Source organism: Schistosoma mansoni, chromosome 3 (assembly GCF_000237925.1).
Source record: "Schistosoma mansoni strain Puerto Rico chromosome 3, complete genome".
Lineage (NCBI taxonomy): Eukaryota > Metazoa > Platyhelminthes > Trematoda > Strigeidida > Schistosomatidae > Schistosoma > Schistosoma mansoni.
The window spans coordinates 12,248,954-12,270,511 of NC_031497.1; the positions used below are offsets into that span (position 1 = coordinate 12,248,954).

General features: G+C 32.8%; 2 protein-coding genes across 2 annotated transcripts in view; one reads left to right on the forward strand and one right to left on the reverse strand.

Annotated features, from left to right (window-relative positions):
- Smp_127510 (putative myosin XV) overlaps positions 1-21,558 on the reverse strand; it is a gene marked incomplete at both ends in the record, with an annotated part of 195,567 nt that overhangs the window by 25,331 nt on the left and 148,678 nt on the right. The gene's annotated exons all lie outside the window — the stretch shown is intronic.
- Smp_210070 (host cell factor-related) overlaps positions 1-21,558 on the forward strand; it is a gene marked incomplete at both ends in the record, with an annotated part of 58,471 nt that overhangs the window by 18,254 nt on the left and 18,659 nt on the right. The window contains 14 exons of the mRNA XM_018799254.1: positions 45-191; positions 1,325-1,669; positions 4,009-4,528; positions 5,240-5,528; positions 8,422-8,585; positions 9,347-9,437; positions 10,077-10,165; positions 11,508-11,568; positions 13,183-13,252; positions 14,390-14,702; positions 15,540-15,755; positions 16,981-17,150; positions 19,320-19,598; positions 21,031-21,249. Coding sequence (XP_018651061.1) covers positions 45-191; positions 1,325-1,669; positions 4,009-4,528; positions 5,240-5,528; positions 8,422-8,585; positions 9,347-9,437; positions 10,077-10,165; positions 11,508-11,568; positions 13,183-13,252; positions 14,390-14,702; positions 15,540-15,755; positions 16,981-17,150; positions 19,320-19,598; positions 21,031-21,249 — 2,973 coding nt within the window. The remainder of the gene's footprint in view (positions 1-44; positions 192-1,324; positions 1,670-4,008; positions 4,529-5,239; positions 5,529-8,421; positions 8,586-9,346; positions 9,438-10,076; positions 10,166-11,507; positions 11,569-13,182; positions 13,253-14,389; positions 14,703-15,539; positions 15,756-16,980; positions 17,151-19,319; positions 19,599-21,030; positions 21,250-21,558) is intronic.

Below are 21,558 nucleotides of genomic sequence, written 5' to 3' on the forward strand. Positions count from 1 at the left end.
GTTATTTCCATTGAAATCCTTTTTTGCTTTTGTCTGTACCTTAGAACCCTAAACTACAACTCTATGGCCTCGGCTTATTTGCATTAGTTGCCACAAACTGCCGTTTAGGTGGTTTGTCACCACATGATTTGGATTTCATGATTTCAAGTGTCTACCGTATTCGTTACAAACTATTAAAACCAAATATCCAAGTAAGATTAATTCTCTTGATAAAAATAAAATTATAGCACCAGTGTTTTTTATTAGGTGTATATTCATTTTTTAACTGATACGCTATGGTGTCATACAGATTATAGAACTTTTTACGTCTTTTTAACCTTTTTATAATGAAAAAGAAATCCTCGTTGTTTGGGTCAACTTTACGTTAATTTTTATGCGTCAAAAATCCATAAAAAGCTTTTTAATAACTAAGGAAGGTGTTATATCGTGTGGCCTATCAAATATCATGTGGGAAAATCTCCAATTAGAATATTGATTTCTATGACCTTGCCCGTGTGCTAAACTAATCTATAGATCCGTATTTTAAATGAAATGCGACATAGTTTTTCTGAGCCAGTTTTTCGCGAGTCTTATATAATCTCCACGTTATAACGGAATGCAAAATTCTAGAAGTGACTTTTAAAAGACTCATGCTCTGATGATCAGGGAATGTTTTAAAATGAATTCATTAAATATTTTATTTTAGAATCAAGTATGTCACAACTTAAACAAACCAGTTAGTCCCTTGATCAGAATATCGCTCTTATTTTGGAAGATGTTCTGGCGGTCGTCACTTGTGCTGTGTCCTGTAGCGTTTCAGGATTTGAGGTCCTTTGTGAATTTCCTCTTTTTTTACGTTGGCAGGCTTTTGTGGCTGCAGCGCAAGGCACAGTTTAGTTAATGTTGCTTAGGTAATGGAGCATTTTTTTTTCAGAGCAGTTTTTCTTCAGGGATTTTAAAGCACTGTAATTGTCCATCTCACTAACTTCACAAGTTCTCTAGCTTACGACACAGTTTTTTTACTGGTGACTTAAGCAGCAAATTTGCCACCCGTTGTAAACGCCGTAAGCGCTCGAACTTCAGTCTCGAGTTCGGCGTTTATCTTAAATGACTATTTATTCCTTCAGTCATCATAGCCTGCTAGTAAGTTCTGATGGAAATTGTTATCATTTCTAAAAAACTATACTGTATCTTAATATCTAGTTTATCAATGTCTCCTACAAAAATATCTATAAAACACGAGCCAATAAACCCCCTATTCCATATATGTATTTACAACAAAATACAATTATAACTATGGATAACTGATTGTAGCTTTATTCTCCTTATATTTAAATTCTTATAGACGGCTTTTCTTGAATGTGTCAGTCATTTGGTTAAAGCAGCTCCTATGAACCTGTATTGTATGGTAAATCTAGGCTCAGCAGCTCCAGAGTTACGCTTTGTACCAAATACAAATGAGTCTGGTCATTTAAACCAGAACTTAAGTTCAGTTGTCTTGAAAATTTCTGAAACTGTTCAAGCTCTATCCTCAGAAAGTAATAATCAAGCTTCACAACATAACAATGTGAATTGTGCTGGAATCGCAGCAGTAGCTGCTAATGCATCTAGTGCGTCAAGTAGAGGTACCAGTTCAGCAAGTGTTTTGTTACCTTTCCTTTACCAACGCTTTGGTTCACACTGGATTCGTGTAAGTAAAATTATCTGTATAGAATTGTCAATCATTTTGTATAAATAGTTTTTATAATTCCTTCAATTCTTTCTGGTTGATTGTTGTTTGTGTTGCACAAAATTGATTTCATGTTTAATTTTTACATCTAGGGTGTTTGTGGGTGTCAATGACAAAGTTAGACTTGATCATGTCAAATAAACTGAACATTTGGTAGAAAGTAATATTGAATATGTTTTTTCTTACATCCCAGTGAGTAGAAAATTGTATTTCTGAAGTTTCGTGGATAATGTAAACCACTTCTTCAGAGTAAGTGAATAACCGAATAAAATTAACACAAGTTTAAACAGTACAAAATAAAACAATGCACAATATTTTTAGCACTAAAAATATTCTGCATTGTTTTCTTTTGTAACAGTCGAGTGGTTTGTTCAATTTAAAGCAACTTTCTATCAAAGACTAAGGTTAAATATCAATATAGCTAATATAGCTATAGCTAATCTAAAACCAAGAAGGGCAGCTGGTTCAGTTTTAGCGATTAGTTGAACTAATATTTTAGCTAAAATCTGCGAGTTGGACGTAATTCCATCTGACTGGTCGCAATCACTGATTGTCCCAATATATAAGAAAGGATCAAAATCATCCTATAATAACCATAGAGGGATTAGTTTGACTAATATAGCATCTAAAATACTAGCCTCAATAATTATTGAAAGCCTAACAAAGACTCGTGAAATGCAAACCCGAGAAAATCAGGTTGGCTTGAGACCTGGTTGTGCCTGCATCGACCATATATTCACTATTCGTCAGGTTCTAGAACGCAAGCATGCTTATCGGCGTCCGACAATGATAGTTTTTCTTGACTTGAAAGCATCATTTGACTGTGTAGACCGAGAAGTTCTGTGGCAGTGTCTGTCATTAAAACGTGCACCTCAGAAGTACATAAACCTTGTGAAGGCTCTTTACTCGAACACTACCAGTCGAGTCAGAGCTGTCATGTGACTTTGCAACCTCAAGTGGTGTCAAACAAGGCTGTCCACTATCCCCATTGCTGTTTAATTTCACAATAGACCCATTGCTGGAAATAACGTTCTCGTCGACTGAATTTTCAGGAATTGATCTCCTACCAGGAGGCGGTGCACTTATTGACTTAGAATACGCAGATGACAAAGTCTTGTTTGGTGAAGACTCTGGTAAAATGCAGAGTTTTGGTAGAATTGAGCAACAATGCCAGGGTGTTTGAAATACGTTTCTCCTCCTCTAGATGCAAGTTGTTGCTCCAGGACTGGCCTGCGTCAGCACCTGAATTAAGGATAAGGAGTAGAGTAGTCCAACACGTCGATAGCGTCACTTATCTTGGAAGTTTGATCAACCCTAATGGATGGGTGTGTGAAGAAATCTCTTCACGAATAAGAAAGCTCATTTGGCTTTTGCCAACTTATGTCAACAATGCAGACGGCGAGATATCCGTCTATTTTTTATTTACTTGAACACAAATATTCGTAGAAAGAGGCACCAGATTATCATTTTTGTATTATAAAAAAATATTTTTCTCGTCAAGTAGCATTGTGGAAGTTTGCCCACTAAATTGGAGCTGAATCTATGGTGTTGGAGTTGGTGACACCTCGTGACCTTTTAAAGTTTGTCAAGCAAAGTGGATATCAACCCCGTGACTGAATTGGTCGAAAATGACTATTCAAATTGTTGAATCATGTATCATTTTATTAGCATTGAATTATCCGATCACTTTATTTGGGTTCACGTTTCTGAATTACAACCCTTGAGTTTATGAATCAAAAACTGAACGATTCGCCAATTTTGAATATTTTTTCGTGTTAGTTTAATTGTATATTGTCTATACTTAAGCTTAAGTTCGAGAAGTTTTAAGTAAATAATGATGATTCGTTTGTGTTTTATTTATGATACTAGTTTTTGATGTGTTCAAATCAACACAACACATTGGTTTCAGTCATCCTTTCAAAAGCCTCCAACTATCCAACAACACATTCTGGTAGTTTGAAGAATGTGACACTGCTCTTGGATAGATAAATCTAATTTACATTAGTGCATACATGTCCATTTTCTAACCTAAACATATCTAACCTGCGGCAATCGCTTTTGAGAGCAAGTGGTGTATTTTTCAAATGTCTGTCATTCTCTTTTTATTCGTATAGTGTTGAACATTGCCACTGCTGTTTATGTCATCGGTCATTAGTTTTTAGCTAATTACACTTTGTTTTCATCTTCCCATTGGCTGACATATATTAGAAGTTGACCAATGTTATTTTAAGTACAGTAGGTACACTTCCTAAACCTTTGTTTATTCAATAATGCTATTGAATCACTGCTTTTGTTTTTAGATCATCGGAGATCTACTAAGTGAACGATTAATTTTGGCTTCATTAGCCACCGCCAACCAAGCTTCTCAAAGTTCGTTGACTGAGTCACAGTTGCATGGTGAATTAAACCGTCGTCTTTCTCCAATCTATCAATTTTTACGAGAACTAGCACGTTTTATGCGCAATGATAATGATAGACCTGTCGGTAGTTCAACTCTCTCATCTCAAAATTCTTTATTTCAGTCACAACAAAATTATTTACCATGTTCAGAGCTTGCTTTTGCATTACTACAAGATCGTTCATTTCGTGGTCCAGTCACTGCTTCTACAGTAGTGAATGAAGTATTGGTATCACTTACTCAACAAAGAGATCAGTCGCAAGGAAAATCGACTGTTGAATTGTCGAAAACTGATATCTCTGTTTTTCAATGCTATTTACGTGGTTTAGTAAGTTTGGTGTGTGCTCTACAAATGTTATCAGCTAACAGACCATTTCTTAGTAATTCATCCTCATCAACAACAACAAGTAGTAGACGAACAAGTAGGTTGAAAAATTATATTATGTTATTAAATTATTGTTGTTTTGTCGTAAGTATACGTTACACTGTTTAATTGTAAAATTCCCGTATTTTGGCTTTTAGTCTGAGTCCGACCACAATGTATGTAATAATTTAGTTAATGATATTGAATGCCTCACTCTGTTATTCTGTGCATTTTTATTTAGTTGCAATAAATATGTTAGTTTTAGAAATGATTAATGAATTAATTTATTTTCTGACATTTATATTATTCATTTTTATCTTCTGTTGACACCTTCCTTATTATTCAGACCGTGTTTTATGAACCATTGAAATTTTTTTCCGAATCACTCTTAATAAACTTAAGGATTTGTATCTGCTACGGTTATTTCAGTTGCAATTTGTAGCATTATCACTAACAACTTGTTCACGAAATTCTAGCGTAGTTTACAAATTGTAGTATGATTTCCTGTGTCGTAAATTATTACATCATTTTGTTCAAATTGGGTATAAACTGTTATACTTGATTATTCGCTCTCAACGCAAGTGACTATTATATAATTTGGGCACTCATTTTTCAATGTCTTGTTTGTATTTTTAATAAAATAATATTCCGATTTCGTAGCATGGATACTTTCTGAAATCTAGTAAAATGTGAAAATTATTCATCATCGTTCTTATCTATCGTAATCTCAGTTTTAAAAAGGAACCTAATTCACTACTTTTTCACATAGGTTCTTATACTGAAGCTGTCAAAGTTCACCATTTGACTTTACGTCAAATTCGTTTAGCGTTTGTACGATGGACGAAATCGTTGCTGCCTATGTTTATCAGTGTGGTTATCCAAAATTGTTCAATCCCTTTTTTGAAGTGTATAGAGATAATTAAACCTGTCAATCTCATTCGTCAAGCGTTTGTTTTAGATTCATTAACTCCACTAAATGAATCACAATCGGAAAGCTACTATCAGCTCACTTCTGGATTATATCCTACAGAGGATATATGGCCAGATCAAGACAATAAGTAAGTTACTTTTTAATTATTTCTTGTCATGATAATGTATTCCCATGATTGTTTCGGAATAAAATAGACCCATAGATGACTACTATCCGAATAACAACTTAGATTAAGTTTGACCTTAACTTGTTTCCGAGTTATTTTTTGTTAATCGCCTCTTTGGAATTTTAATTCTGATGCTATAAAACTAACTTTCGTACTGGTTACTTCCCAAGGCCAAACTAAACAGTCATATAAACACCTGTACAGTTCATCAGTGGTAGATAATATACTTGTCCAATGGTACTTTAATGCCGTAGCGGGGTTTTACCAATAGAACTATCTAGTTTTGTCAAATTCATAACTATTGTGTGACTATTGTTATATATATTTGAAAACGAATATTGGGACAAGGGGGCACCAAATACACATGCGCCACTCAATAGCAATGAACAGAAACTAGTGTGTGAGAGTGAATTAATAATAATAATGATGGGATAAATAATTCAGATAGTAAAAATACAACCAGAAAGAATTCTTTCAGTTAAAGAAGATACGTTCACTTTTATAAATAAAGTTAAAGCAGAATCGCCACTGGCTTCTATTCTGAGCCATGTCTGATAACATCTCTAGCCACCGTCTTGCACCATCTCTAGGACCCTAACCAGGTAGTCGTGAAGGACCAACAGAAGTCAGTCCGGTACAGCTTTCTTTCATATCACGACACCATGTTATACACTAACCACCTCTATGCTTTTTCCAACCAGTCACAGCGTCGGCAAATAATGCACGACGTGGAATTCTCTGGAATGACATTTGTAATACATGTCCAAGCCATCGAAGTCGGTGTTCCAAGATGGTAACACCAATTGAAGTGTCGACTCTTTGCCCGAAGACATGGCGCCGAACTTCTGCGTTACCATCATGTTGTCATTGAATGTCCGCAATCCTTCGGGGACAAGATAATGAAACACAGAGATTCATCTAACATCCTTAACTCGGAGAGGCCAGGTTTCACAAACAGAGCAAAACTGCTCTCACCGACGCGTTGTAGATCCGATATGTTACAGCCAGGCTTACATCACGAAGGCACGAAAGATAGCCCAGGTTGGCATAAGTTATTTTGGGTTTCACTATACGTGAAATAATCTCACCACTTAATCAATTACTCAGGTACACGAACTTCTCGACTACTTCTATCTGCTCTCTACACAGGGCGAGTGCAGGATCGAGGTCCTGCCACTCTCTCCAGGTGATAGATCCACACCACCATTACCTACATCCAATAATGTGGTGTGGTCTACTTATATCTATATAAGTAGTATATGGTGTTGGTCAGACATAGAATGTATTTTGGCAGAAGACGGATGAGGAAAGAACTGAAATGAAGCACAATCGTTTGGAAAATGCATGAGCAATGGAATTAGAGAAGAAACAGTGAAGATTGAAACAATTGGTTGTTAATTTGCAAATTGACTGTTCATTGTTTGGTTATCAGAATTTACCGAGATAGTCTGTAATGTTTGCTTAAATACATTCGATTGTCCCCAACCGGTGTTTTATTCACTACAGTAGAACTGTTTCTAAAACATAATCGACAGCAAAGTTGAAGAGAAGTGATGAGATTGGGCAGCCCTGTATAACCCCACTGCTTGAATACAACAGTATAGAGAGAGATGGTTGGTTGCCTTCACTCTGCCTGAGGTTTTCGTATGTATGACTTTTAAGATGTTAATAAACTTCTTAGGCATACCCTTCTACAATAGACAATTTCAGAGAACAGTCCTTTCTAACGAATCGAAGGCAACCCTGATGTCAACAAACACTACGATTGTTGACCTCTGATAAGTATGACAGTGTTCTAACATATGGCGGAGGGTGAAGATATAATCAATGCATCCTCCACCAGAATGAAAACCAGACTGCTCCTCACGAGTCAATCTTCCTAGGGTTTTGAACAATCTACGGAGTATAATGGATGTCAATAGTTTGGACGCAATCGGAAGTAGACTTATCCCTCTATAGTTGTTACAGAAACAACGTGAACCCTTTTTAAAGATAGAAGCAACTATTAGCTAATTTCATGATATTGGAACACTCTCTAGTTGCCAGACCTTTGTAAACAACGCAGTCAGTTCTTTAACAAGAAGGTCGTCACCATCTTTGAAAAGGGCTGAAGGTAAGTCATCCAGGTCTGGTGATTTTTGGCGCCCTAGGAGTTTCCTGCGGAATTCCGCCTCGTCAGGTGGGTTAGTCATCACCTGCCATGAAGAGTAGGACAGTCTGATCGATGTCACCGTAGCAGCAGAACAGTTGAACTGCTCCTCGATAAACTATACATTGTCCAAGACGGCTATATGTGAATATTTAAAAATAATTAATGGTTTAACAACAAGTGGTTACTAGTGTAGATTAGAAAACTTGCACTCAAAGTAGTAAACTTTACGACAAACGCCAACTCTGAGCACGAACTTGTGCAAACATTCAATGTAGCCATACAAATTGTATCAAACGATAAGATAACAGGTTATTTACCTGATAATTACATATTTTCACGAACTGTGTGACATGGTTTTCATGTCTAAATATTCTCACATTTATGTTATTCATGTTTAATTCTGATTATTTATCTCAGTTTCATTCAACGTGTTAACTTCCTCAAGTTAACATTGTTTACTTGATAAAAAACTTATTTTCTTTTGCAAACAGTCCCGAATTTAAATGCTATAATTTTAAACGATGTACTGGCTTTAAACTGTCCCATTCTCTGAAATCACTAATCTGGGTTTATAAGTACTAAACACCATGAGAATTTATTGAAAAAAATATTTTTTTTTTGCATATTTGTGTTTTGGTTTGATAGGAATTTTCAAACAGTTAAAAGTTAGATTTACTTAGACTCGTTCTTCTTTCTCTTCAGTTTCCTAACTCGCTTAATATGTGACACTGACGTATCTGAAAAACTGCTTAATCAGTTGCTGATTTTGGGTCTAGACACATCATGTCACTTTCTTACTGCTGTAGAAGCTGGAGATATAGTATGTAATCTTATATGGCGCGGCGCTATGCTATCCTGTGACTCAGGTAATTAGCAGAAAATCTGAGTCAATTATTTATTGCAATTATTTATTCATTCGTTGTAAATTATTCTAACTAGGATCATTTTACGTTGATTATTTTCATATGTCTTGTTTTAATAATTATTCCATAGTCACGACGTCTAACTAGTTTTTATATCCTGGTAATCAACCGTTTATCAGTTGAAGGTACTTAGTTGTTTATCAGACTTGCTCCACACATGGTTTATCCACTTTTCCAATAATCTAACTTGTATGAATTAGTTTCTTTACTTGTTTCACATTTATACTGGAAAGTTGCATCGATGTAATGTTCAAGTAATGTGTCAAAGCCAGCCTTAATGCTTTTTGTAGCTTTTCTGGGCCTTCATTTCACAGTAATTATATTTAAATTTATTTCGCAAAATCGAATAACTTGTGTAATTTCTTATGGTAGGTCATAATTCAATCACGCAAGCTCATTAAAAACTAATAGTGGATTCTAGGTCATATAATGATATTTAGTAAATTGTACATTTCAATTTAGCCTTCCTACCTTATTTGCATAATTTAATATAGTGACCACCGAGTTTCGAAATGTATCTTACTGAACGACTGATGAATGACTTACAATAATTTATTGGATCAGTATAGTGTTCGCCATTTTTTAATACCTGGGTTACTATTTTTGTCCTGATAACTTATACTTCTTATTGTCTACCTGGTATTATCTAATATATACGATTATATTGTGCTGTCTAATGTATTTTAATCCTTTTTGTATTCCAGGTGTAGATGGCGTGACCATAACTAGACCTGAACAATTAGTTGATCTTCTTTTTGCTAGTTGTACTTACCTATCTGATCAACAGATTCCTGCGTAAGACAATAAATTAACATAACTGAGTGTAAAGTTTTTCATTGATGTGCTTTGTTGTTAGTGGTTTTTGCTTCAATTATCAATTGATTTTGTCACTTACTGGTAGTTTTCAATACAGAATGACATCATTTAAAGGAACATTGGTTCATTTAAGCAAAAAGAAGTCTCTGTAGGTAACAATAAAATGGTTAGACCTGAAAGTTTCGAATTAATTGAAAATTTTTAGAAAGTTAATAATAAATATGTACTCATGATATCCAAATGAGTAGTAATTTGTATTTCTGACGTTTCTTGAAGCCACTTCCTCAGAGTAAATAAATTAAGTCACGAAACGTCAGAAATGCAACTTTCTACTCAATGGGATATCACAGAAATATATTTATTATTAAAAAGAACACTCGTTAGTTAGAAATTGTTTCAAACAGAAGCTAGAAATACTGATATACCACAGTGGTATTAGTTTATAGCTAAATATTATTAGCTAGTGTTTTCTATTTGATCATATGCTTTCCAACTGGCTAAAACGAGAATTTACACTGTATATGTTTTCTTGATGATTTTACTATATTACATGTATGTTTTATATTTTACGCATATGTTTGTTGAATTTGAAGAATTTTTTTTCCAATTTCTTCAAAGTGAAATGAGTGAATTTGCTTATGCCCAACTTTATTGGAAAGTAACGTTAACTTGTGTTATATTAGCTGCTTATTGTTCTCGTACTTGTGGTAAGTAAACTTTGACAATTTTAAATATTCCATAAATTTCATACAATATAAACCATATTGTTTTGTTTTGTGATCGTGATTCGATAATGAAATATTGTCATGAGAATTCTTTTTAATGTAATAGTGAAAGGTTTATCAGTTAGCTTAAAGAAAAAATATAACTATTAAATTGCTATTAACGTGGAAAAACAATGGAAATTATCTCTGATTTCAAGTTCAATAATTTGAATTAATTCATTTTACATGCTTTTTACCGTTAATAAGTAACTATGATAAACTAGGGATTGTAGTTATTGACATTATCTTTGTTTTGTAATATTAAACTATTAGAAAGTGATATTAATTGATTGAGCCACGAAATAACCAAAACACGCTGAAATGAACGTTAACTCCGTGATCTTATCTTAATAACTACTTTCCCCATCTTTACTAACCACATATATTGTATTGAATATAAAATCAGCTAGCAATAACATTCAAAAGATATATCAAATAATATAACTACCGTAGATCTAAAGATACATTGTTGACTTTTTTTTACATCAATATCTAACAGCTGATTGTATTTTTTTAGAGTTTATGGTTAACTTGATCAACGTTCATTTCTGTTTGCTGTGTTATACTTTGTGAACCATATCTATTATTTATAACCTTTCAAGTGTTCTCAAAACTACGTAAGGTGAAATTTTGTTCATTCCTGTTACCATCACTTTTGTATATTAATCAATCAGTCATGGTGTAGTTAACGAAGAAAAAGAAGTTAATTATATTATGCAAAATTATGTAAAATATGAAAACAATGCATCAAATACACTGTTTTTATATCGTTATTGAATTGTCTCTTACAAACTACATTGTTCTCCCATTCTTGTTGTTATTTCGATTACTTACTGTTTTCCTTTCTCTTCTCCTCACTTCTTTATTCTGTCAATAAGAATTCTACCTCCAATGCCTAATACATACTGCTTATATCTGTCCGTATAAGTAGCACACACCACAATGGCAATTCATTATTGTAATTTGCCTTTCAAGTTTACCTCATAAACCATACAAATCGCGATTCGTGGTATAATGCCCGTTTGTACGATTTTTTTTATTCGTTTATAATATTCAGTTTAGTTATTAGAAATTATTCCATTTTTTGTCCCATTTATTATTTAAACACGAGGAAGACTGTACAATCGATTTCTGTACATAATTCAATCTATCATTTCATTTTCTTTGAGGAGTTTCCCTAAAAATCACCAAACAGTTTTATTATTTTGAACTTTAAGTTTGTATCAAAAATTCATTGCTATTCTGTTTCAACTATATTTTATCTTATATTTTTTTTACTTCCGAGGTTCTTATCTTTGGTCTAACTTTCCTACTGTTAGGCGTCTGATGGAAATTGTGATAAGCAGGTATGCTATAATCTACATAAAATATGATATTTTCACAGTACCAAGCTTTGTAATAACATTTTGTATAATTTATATTCAAAATCATATCTGATGTGTATTTACGTGCTTCACATGATTTTAGTGTATAACACCAGTTCCACTTCTTAAATTTACCTCTAATATACTATTGACACACACTGTTTAGTTTTATGTAATGCATACTAGTTGAAGTAAAATCGTTTTTCTGTAAGAAGAAAAAGGAACATTCTATTGTGGAGATTTAAGAAAGAACACTAGCAAAAAATCTAGTAAGTAATAAAATACCATCAATGAAGTAGCTATCATTCTAGTCTCATGAATTTACTCATTTAAACACGCCTAAAATGTAGGATAATTCAGCAGATCACCAACCATTGAGTACCGATTACTGAATTATCACCCTTTCAATCAGTAGTTTAAATGTCAAATCGAAATAAAAAAATTGCTTTGCAATTGTATTTCTGAAAAAATAATATTCAAAATTTCATTTCTCTATGTTTACTAATTGCCGTTGTGCATTCTTAATATATCTTTTTCCATATAACAATAAAATGCTAAGTAGTTGTAGTATTCAACATTTAACTATGCTAGACGTTATGGAATAGAATGCCGGTTGATTTTCATCACACAGTTAATAAACTGCTTAGGATTGACTGTTTTGTCACAGTTTACAAGAATAGTGATAAATCTTATTATTTCATTAGCTAACCATTATCAAGTTTCTACTCGAAATTAAATTGATCACAGTTATTAATCATGAATTTAATTATCAATAGAGTGTAATCAATCAGTTTTCCTTACCTACAGTTGTTCGTTTAGCCAAAACTAGATACAAAGAAACATAGTCTTGACATTGTGCATAATATATAACACCTTTTGTCTTACATGCAATTTCACCACTACCCTACTCACAAGGGTGTTTGTAAGTAATATGTAGCGGAACGTGGCATCGAAGTTGTAGCATTCGTCATATGGACAAAACAGTTACAGTACTGCAAAATTACGGCATTAAGAAAACACCTGGGGACCAGATGAAAAGACTGTCCAAATGGCAGAACACATTAAAAGATACAGATGGGAGATTGAAAGCTATGTATATGAATTATGTAAATGCTTCTCATAATAAACATAGATTCCTCCTGCCTATTGCCTGTTTTTATCCTACGACTACTACAGTTTGTAATACTTTCGTGAATTAACAAATTCTGCGTACATATGTTGTTCTATTTTTCTGTGGTCTCATTCCTCTTTTTCTGATTAGTCACATCTTCTAACATTACTTACCCGAAAAACATGTTGATTTCTATTATTCATTTTATAAAAAGAAAAATGCCAATTCGTTCATTGAGTTTGGATTCACTTTTAGAATTTTAGTTTATGTTTGTAAACTAAAACATTACTGAACTTTCGGTTTACTTGATTTCAATATCGACTTTTATTATTCTGTTTTTGTAGAAGTCAGTATATTTATTATAGTTCTTTCTATAGTTGCACTGTATTCTAAGTTCAACCACTTAATTAGTATGGAATCGTTATATGTTTTGAATAAAATCCTTCCAACTTATTGATCATGATAATAATGTTTAAATTTTTTAGTGACTTCATCAATCACTCAACCAAAGAATCAATCAGTCATAATCATAATGTTGAATTAACAGAAAAGATGGTAATTATAGTTTATTATTATTTTATGGTTATTATTATATCTTTATATCGAATCATAAGTTATGTATTTATGAAATTTTCATTCCTAGTTTTCCAATTCGATCATAGCTTAAGCTTATTTTTCTCTATAAAAAGTTTGCGATTCACTTCCTTCTGCTTTTACCTCTTCATCATCATTTCTGTAATGATTATATGTATATTGCTTAAAATCAGTGCAGTTTTTTTACTGATTGATTAGATTACAAACAAATTAAAGTATTACTGCTAGATAGTTAATTTTGTTTATATGTCTCTTTAAAACAATATCAAAAACTTATGACAATCAAATATTACTTATTTGATTTAATAATACATAAAAATCTTTTAGATTCGTTAATTCAATGGATTGACATTATGTGTTAAGTTTAAAACATTTTTATTTAGGTTTAGTATTGTGGTGATTAGAGCATTGAATTTTTTCTTATCACTTTAACCTGTCCTCATTATTTTGGTTTGTGTAATCTGATGAAATTGAAAGTTCTTACACTAAAAGTGTGGCTCTCAATTAAGTACTTGAACTAAAACTTTCCTTCTGAGTTGTATTGAATACATCATTTAATATAAGTGTCACTTGTCACTTGGCTTTTTAAGAACTGTACGGCTTCTGCTGCCAAGGCACTCAACTTCAGATTGGCGTCACATACTACTTATTTTTCTCGATATAAGTAGCATACACTACAAGCGTAGTCCTATTACGAGACACCTCACTTGATATGTTTAACTAAAATGCTCTATCTTCAGGATAGTAAAATATTTTTTGGAATGTCAGTTTCAGAGTCAGTTGTGACCAGTACAGGTTCCTATGTCGGCTTTTTGGATTGTTTCGTGAATCTAACCTACTTCAATAACCGAACATTCATTTTTTACCCTTAGTTTTTAAGTCAAATCCGTTTATTCGAAAGTGTTTGGGCACAAGTTTGTATCCTTTCTCATCGTCTGTTATATTGGGCTATATAAGGTCAGTCTTACATTTATTTCTTCATCTTCGATGAACCGAAGTTTTAATTGTTTAGTCCGTCAAACCTTTTCAGTGATTCACTTATCATTTCACTTCAGAAGCTGTGTAATGCATTTGCAACTAATTTTTTTTTCATTTTAGAATTATGAAATAGAAGTTCAGTTGATTCTTCGTTTAGAATCATTTTTACTTGCAAATGATAATAAGAACATATCAACAACTTCAAAGGCTGAAGAAAACCATCCATTCACATCTGATTCCTCTATTGTAATTACTCCTGAATCTTCTCAGCTCATAAATAAATTAGTTCGAAATAACCCTCGTGGACCATGTCGCCGTTTACCTGAAGAACAACTTCGTTACCTTCGTTTCCTTTGTCAACGTCTCCATCTTGAGCGTCGTCTATGGAATAGTAGAAATCCGGACTTCCTTCTTGATCTATTACACAATCAAGGTATAGTCCCGTTATACTTTCTTGTTTGAATGATTTTTCTGTTGACGACCTGCTGTCCTAAATACTGAAAACGTTTAAAATAGTGAAGAATGTAAATGTTTTTTATTCAATTAGATCGAAATTGTTGTATACGAATATATACAAGATATTATGAAATTTGAACTGTATTGATTATACAATTTTTCGAACTTTAATTGGCTGTTTATTGGACTTTCATACTCATACTCACACATGTAATGATCACGCATTTTGACATCCTGCTTGATACATTAAACAGAAAGTGCAATAAGCTGAATTATGCAAGATTTTATCGTTATGATCACGTGCCTAAAATAAAATAAGTAAAACCTGTTCAAACGTGGGACTTTATGTTCAGAAGTTAAATTGCGTAACGTACCTGGGGTACCGATAACAATCCACCTTTTGAATAAATTAAATTTGTAATAGGTTTGAATAGATACCTATGTGAAAATAGGATTTCTTAACCCTTTTAATTTCGTTGCATTCATCTGAAAGAATGTGTAAAATATGGAATTTATACAATGTGATATGCAGTTTCTTTATTTTACTTTCAAATGAGATTTCCAGCTTTAAATGTAGAAGGAACTTTGCTGATAGAACTAAGTATTAACTATCACATCACTGCATATTTGAAACATGCAGTCATCTAATCTAATTTTACAGTAACTCTAAGACGTTTGACACCTCGTAGTTTCAGTTCTAAGACCTACTATTTGTTGCAGTCATTTTAAATTATAAACTTTACGTTGATAAGTTTCGATGACTTTGTTTACCGATAAATAATTCGACTCCCTTTTTAAACTCCATTTTTACTAGCTAATAATGTTGTTGCACAGCCATGGCTGATGCGCCTAGTTGAATCCACTGGAGAGGATTTAGATGTTCTTCCTGTTCAGTGTTTATGTGAATATCTACTGTATGATGCTATAACACATGCGCAAGCCAGTAAAACTGATCGTTTACATATTTCACGAACTATTGGGCAATCTGTAAATATCGATATATTCTATAATTTGTGTGCTGTTAAACCAGGTACGTATGTATTTCCTAATTTTTAGTCTTTTAAGAAAACGTCTCATGGCTGTTGTGGTGTATTTTCATAACTTTAATGTCCAATTATTAACATTTGATTGTCGGTTTAATCCTCCTCTCCTAGACTTCATAATATGGCACTAACCGACTGTAATCGAAGTCAGTTATATATTCATTGTAGAATATAGCATAAGTGTTCATCAGCCCAAGTTTCCATATTGAGTCAACACAGTTAAAAGGAATCGAATTGCCGGTAAACCAACGGTCGGTGTCTTCATGAACTGGTGCTGTATTTGGGCATACATAAAATTTTTCAGTTGTATCAATCGATGAGGATTCACAACTTTGTTTCACACACCTAATTTCTGTATTGCTTGATTAATCGTTCCACCAAACGCAAGCTATGCTCCGAAAACACTTATATTTAATTACCTACAGCTTTTGTGCATTTTTATTTGCATAGGTCATGTTTCACACCAGTAAAGCATTATAAAACAGACTGCTGCTCCCTGTCTTACCTCTTTCATGACAGACGGATATCTTATTTGCACTACTTGCGATTACTGGCCAAAGGAGCTCTGTGATACAATGCCGCGATTTCTCTAGGAGGTTAGCAACTTCACTCCGTGTGGACGGTTTTAAGGTCAACACAGGCTATTAGAGCAACAATGTTTTGAATTTAGTGGGAGACGTAAATGCATATGAGACGTTTTCGAGTTGATACTCATAGTCTTCAAAAGAATCCGCAATATATCAGGGTATTCATCAACCGGAATGATGTCATGTACGTACTCCACATCAATTAACTATTTATCAGGAATCAAAAAATTAGTTCATTAGTTGATATTTTAAACAAATATCAACTAATAAAATTATCTGTTTATTAGCAAATATAAGTAAGCTTTCTTTCAATACGCGGAACATATTCGTTTAGTTAGTATTTTTCTTGATAAAAATATTCACGTTTAACTAGTCAGGATTTCATTTTGCGGAAAATAAGTATCACAATCCATTTTCTTCTGGTTAGAAATAAATTGATTCTCACCTTTTTATTTCTTAATAACGACAATAATGTTGTTAGGAAATTTATCATAATTAAAACTACTTTTCTTATTCGTAGTTAGCACTGCGTTTTGTTTTACTTTAATTTTTTTTACTGTTCAAGTCCTATTTCCATTCTCATTAGAGCGATTTTTATTTTATTTCTTCCTCATTCGATTTTCAGAAAAATTAAATCTGAGTGTTACAAACAAACTTGTTTGTCACTTGATAACTAAATTACAGGAAACATTAAAATCGGACTCATTTAATATCTCAGTTTCTGATGCATTTACTCATTCATTCTTCAGTCGGCTGGGTGATTCACGAAGTATAGTAAGACAGGCTGCTCGTCAAGTATGTAGCAAATATTGAATTCAATTATTGTTTATCATTTTTGTTTTACGGTAATTAGTGCTAATAATTCATGATAATGACAATACACTCCGATTTCGATTTCAAATTAAGCAGTATATATCTAAGAAATGGACGATTTTAAAATATCTAAAGTCATTTTTACTTATACCAAAATTATAAGTATCTAAGACTCTAAAATGATCGAATGGAAACATCTGATGGAGTTTGACTACAGTGCTTTGATGTGTAATAGGTAATTTTTCCTACTTATCGATGTTTTTCTCAATTATTCCTGATCATTAATGACAGGTTATCACCTATTTTTGTTTATGTTGTGATAAAAGTCTGTCTGATAGTTTACTGAAATGTACCATAATTGATATTCGCGTGTGACTGACCGACTGTTGTCAGTGTAAATTAATACCTCAGGATTCAAGCATGAAATCCTTTCATTTTGAATATCAAAGTTCCGAACCATTACCCAACTAACTGAATAATAACGAGAAAATGAAACTATCTTTCATGCAGAAGTTATCAAATTGATATTGCTTGATTTTTCATTATCTAGCTGAACAATTAATGTCAAATCACACTTCACTTGTATCACGCATGGATTTAATGAAATCCATTATGAAGGATTACTATTTCATTTTCGGTAAAGCTATTTACAACTTTTAAAATAACTACCCTGTATCTGTATGTAATAAGAAAATTAGTAGAAAATTGAATTTCTGGTTTTCCTCAGCTTAGTGTAATTCACTTCTTCAGTGAATAAATTATTTCAATTGAATTAACACAATTTTAAATAGTACATAGGAAAGAACAAACTACAGAGCAACTGCAGTTCTTAACACCAGCGACAGGAAGAATCTAACTTTTAAAAATGAAACATAACTCATCCCAGCTGCAAAAGCCAGTGGCTATCTGGATCCATTAGTTAAGACAATAACGCGTTTTAACTTTTGAGGCAAAAGTCACACCTGACGAGTCTTAAGTTAAAAAAAACTCATCTTGGATTACACTACCAAATGCTGTGAAACTTTCTTAAGAACGCTAGTGAATTGAAAGTAAAATCTAGACAATGTACTTTGAATGCATATATGCCAATAAATACTGATCAAATCCAGTCCCTAACAACATCAACGGCAAGACTTACACTCTTTCAAATGAAGCCAAAATATTTTTGATTCGATCAGTATAAGTCTTATCACTTTTTTTGTTGTTCTAGTCAGAATTTAATTTTTGTGAGACTTAGGTGTGTGTGTTTTTTCGTGTTGTGGAAAAATATGAAATTCATTACATGAAGAAGTAGAGTTAGAGTAATGTGTTAATGGTGTAATGTATATTGGTTTTCGGTAGATCGTTAAATTTAGATTCACATAAGAATCCCTTCTAACTAAACAGTCTAAGAAGGTAGTTCACTGAGTTCACATTTTTATCTCGTAAATAATTTGATGTAATCTGAGAAAGTATCTATCAGTCTAGAAAAAATTCCAAAAAAAACTTCTTAATGATGTCAGATGCTCCATCCACATATCTGAACCAGATTCATTATCTAATTTTACTGGTAAAAATAACCGACTCTACATGGGATGTCAATAAATTAAGAACAACTGAGGACATGGGTTCCCATGACTATTCTGTATATTTTTTTATTTGTATAAAGTCCCTTTGAAGGTGAATACATTGAAATCCAAGGGTAGTTCAAGGAGTTTCATGAATAAACTAACGCTTATTGAGTATCTGTTTGATAGAGTATTATCATAACCCAGTAAACCATTTGATAAAGACATCTGTCAATCTACGTTTTAGTGTGCAAAATGTATCACAACTTTTCTCAAATGATTCATCCCGAAGTCTCGAGTTTGAAATCGCATAATTGTTTAATGATATTTGTAAGTTATGTTGAAGTGTATTCGATCGAAGGCTCAAACATTTAGAAATAGCATATGAATTGGTATTTGTGAAGCCCGCCATAGATCCCAATGGGATATTTTGTTTATTTTTTTTGCTTACCCATAAAAACGTGATACGTATGTATACATCGAGATAATGTATGCTGTCTTCGCTTACAAATTCAGTTTTATTACCAATAAAAGGAAGGAATATAATTTGTTCAATTACATTGAGCACAATCAAACTACTTTAATCTTTTAAATTTTCCCCTAGTGTATTTGCTCACTTGTGCCTGAGACTGTAGGCGTTTCTTCAAGTCTGCAGCTCACTGATACCACTTGTAGATGGCTGTACATTCTCAAACGTCTCGATCAACTACCGGTTTTAAATACAAGTGATAAATCTTCTTCATCTAATTCTTATACATTGAAAGAATCAACTCATCAACTGTCTGACCCTGTATTAACATCATTTCAGGTGGAAAATGATCTGGATATTTTAACTGCTAATTTAATATTTTTAAGTCAGTTAATTCACTCACCAAATTTTACAGTAAGTTAAATTTTGTTATGCAAATATGGTGATCCCCTAAATTCTAGCTTGTTTTGAATGATGTGTGAAATTTCTCATTTTATTAACTTGGTTACTCGCAGAGATGGTTATCCCTAGACGATTCATTAATCAGTGCTTGAACCGCACCATTCTAAAATATGTTAAAAGTTTTCAGCATATTACTTAGAAATTTTTCTAGTTTTTCTTCCGAAGTTTATTTGTTAATGTTGAGCTACTCACAAAACTACATTCATCCAACTTGCTAAACTTCATAACGGCATGGAAGGAGAAATTCAGTTAAAGTGGGGAAATATTGGGTGATGACATACGAATATAGATCGGAAAGGAAAAATAACACATCAAAATATTGTATAGGACTTAGGGAAAAATTATTATCACATGTGTGTCAGTGTAGCACATAGCAGCCAACGATTATGTATCATGCTCGTTTTTTTGGCAGATGGGTTGATAAATGTAGTAATTGTGATAGCTTCTATGTAAATTTGATATTCATGTGTGTTTCTCATCGTATGCCAGTTCGGATTTGCTAGTTTTAACACTTGATCTATAAGGTTGCCTCTTCTTTATCAAACGGTAAATGATTTAGGCTGTAATGAAAACTCTGGGGTCATGTGTTACTGCTAGCTAGTTAGGAACTTAACAGCAGTAAAGTGTTACTCAGGTATACAACATACAAAACTTCACTTCTAATTATTGAAAAGAAACATTTGTCTCAAAGATTAGAATTCACCTTACTTTATCACTTTCTACAGGCTATGTCTTTATGGAAACCATTAATAAACCTCTCCGATCATCATCATCTAAAAGACTATGTATAACCAGAATCTGTGTCCAAACAACGTCAGTTTCTGTATTTTGTGTCAGGGATTTGACGGAAATGTAGAAATTAAAAAAAACTATTGTTTAAATTCCACCAACTAAATGTTCTTTTTTGTAGTTTTATACATTTCGTAATGACATGTATTGCAAATTAATAGTCTATCATAGTTTCTAACTATTATTGGTTATTAAAACTACGTATAAATACATTGAGTTTATTATCTCTTTGAAATGACAGTTCAGATGTTTATATTCGCATTGTAAAAACTTCTGTTTATAACTGTTCTAGTTACACCTTTTTTTATCAACTGTAGGGGTGTGGTTTCACTTAGAACATTTTCGTGCTTTGATTTACACCTCAGTCAATAAATTTGTATGTAATAACTGTTTTGTATCTGTTACTTTGTCATCACAAAATATCGATTTTAAATTATAAATTAAAAAAAATTACAGTTGTAAAATTATAAGCGTTAGATCCATACGTCCACTACGTGAAATATTTTATGGTTGAGTGAAAAGTACGTAATTTATAACTTGAGTCATCTCATTTTATCTAATATTTTGTTTATGTTACTTAAATTTTGTTTCATAGTTTTGGCAACCATTGGTAACTGCATTAAGTCAGTTTGTTTTAACGCGATCGACAACTTTATCAAGCTTACTACATAGAAATGCTCTTCATTGTCATGGTTCTTCTAATTTACTTGACAAAACTGCATATTCAGCTTTGGAAGCTATGGCAGAGATATTTACATGTTACGTAAATCATTGTTGTACAGTTACTGAGGCTATTCCAATCACGGAAAAAAGGGTTAGTGCTTTTCATATTTGTTTTATTCTGTGTACCACATGGTACATCATTGTTTACATCTTATCTCATTTTTTTTTAAATTTACCCGGTTCTTCTTGTCTTTGTATTTGATTTGGACCAGCTTGAAACGATTTAGCATAATAAGCAATTTAACTACATATTCAATCTAGGCTCCTCCATATGGTGAGTGCTTGTCTGCAGTCCACTTGTTAATGTTTGGCTTATACTAGCATTTTTATGAAAATGACCTATTGTACATATTCCGAAAGTTTTATCGTTTCCTAAAATGTCGCCTATCATATCGAAATC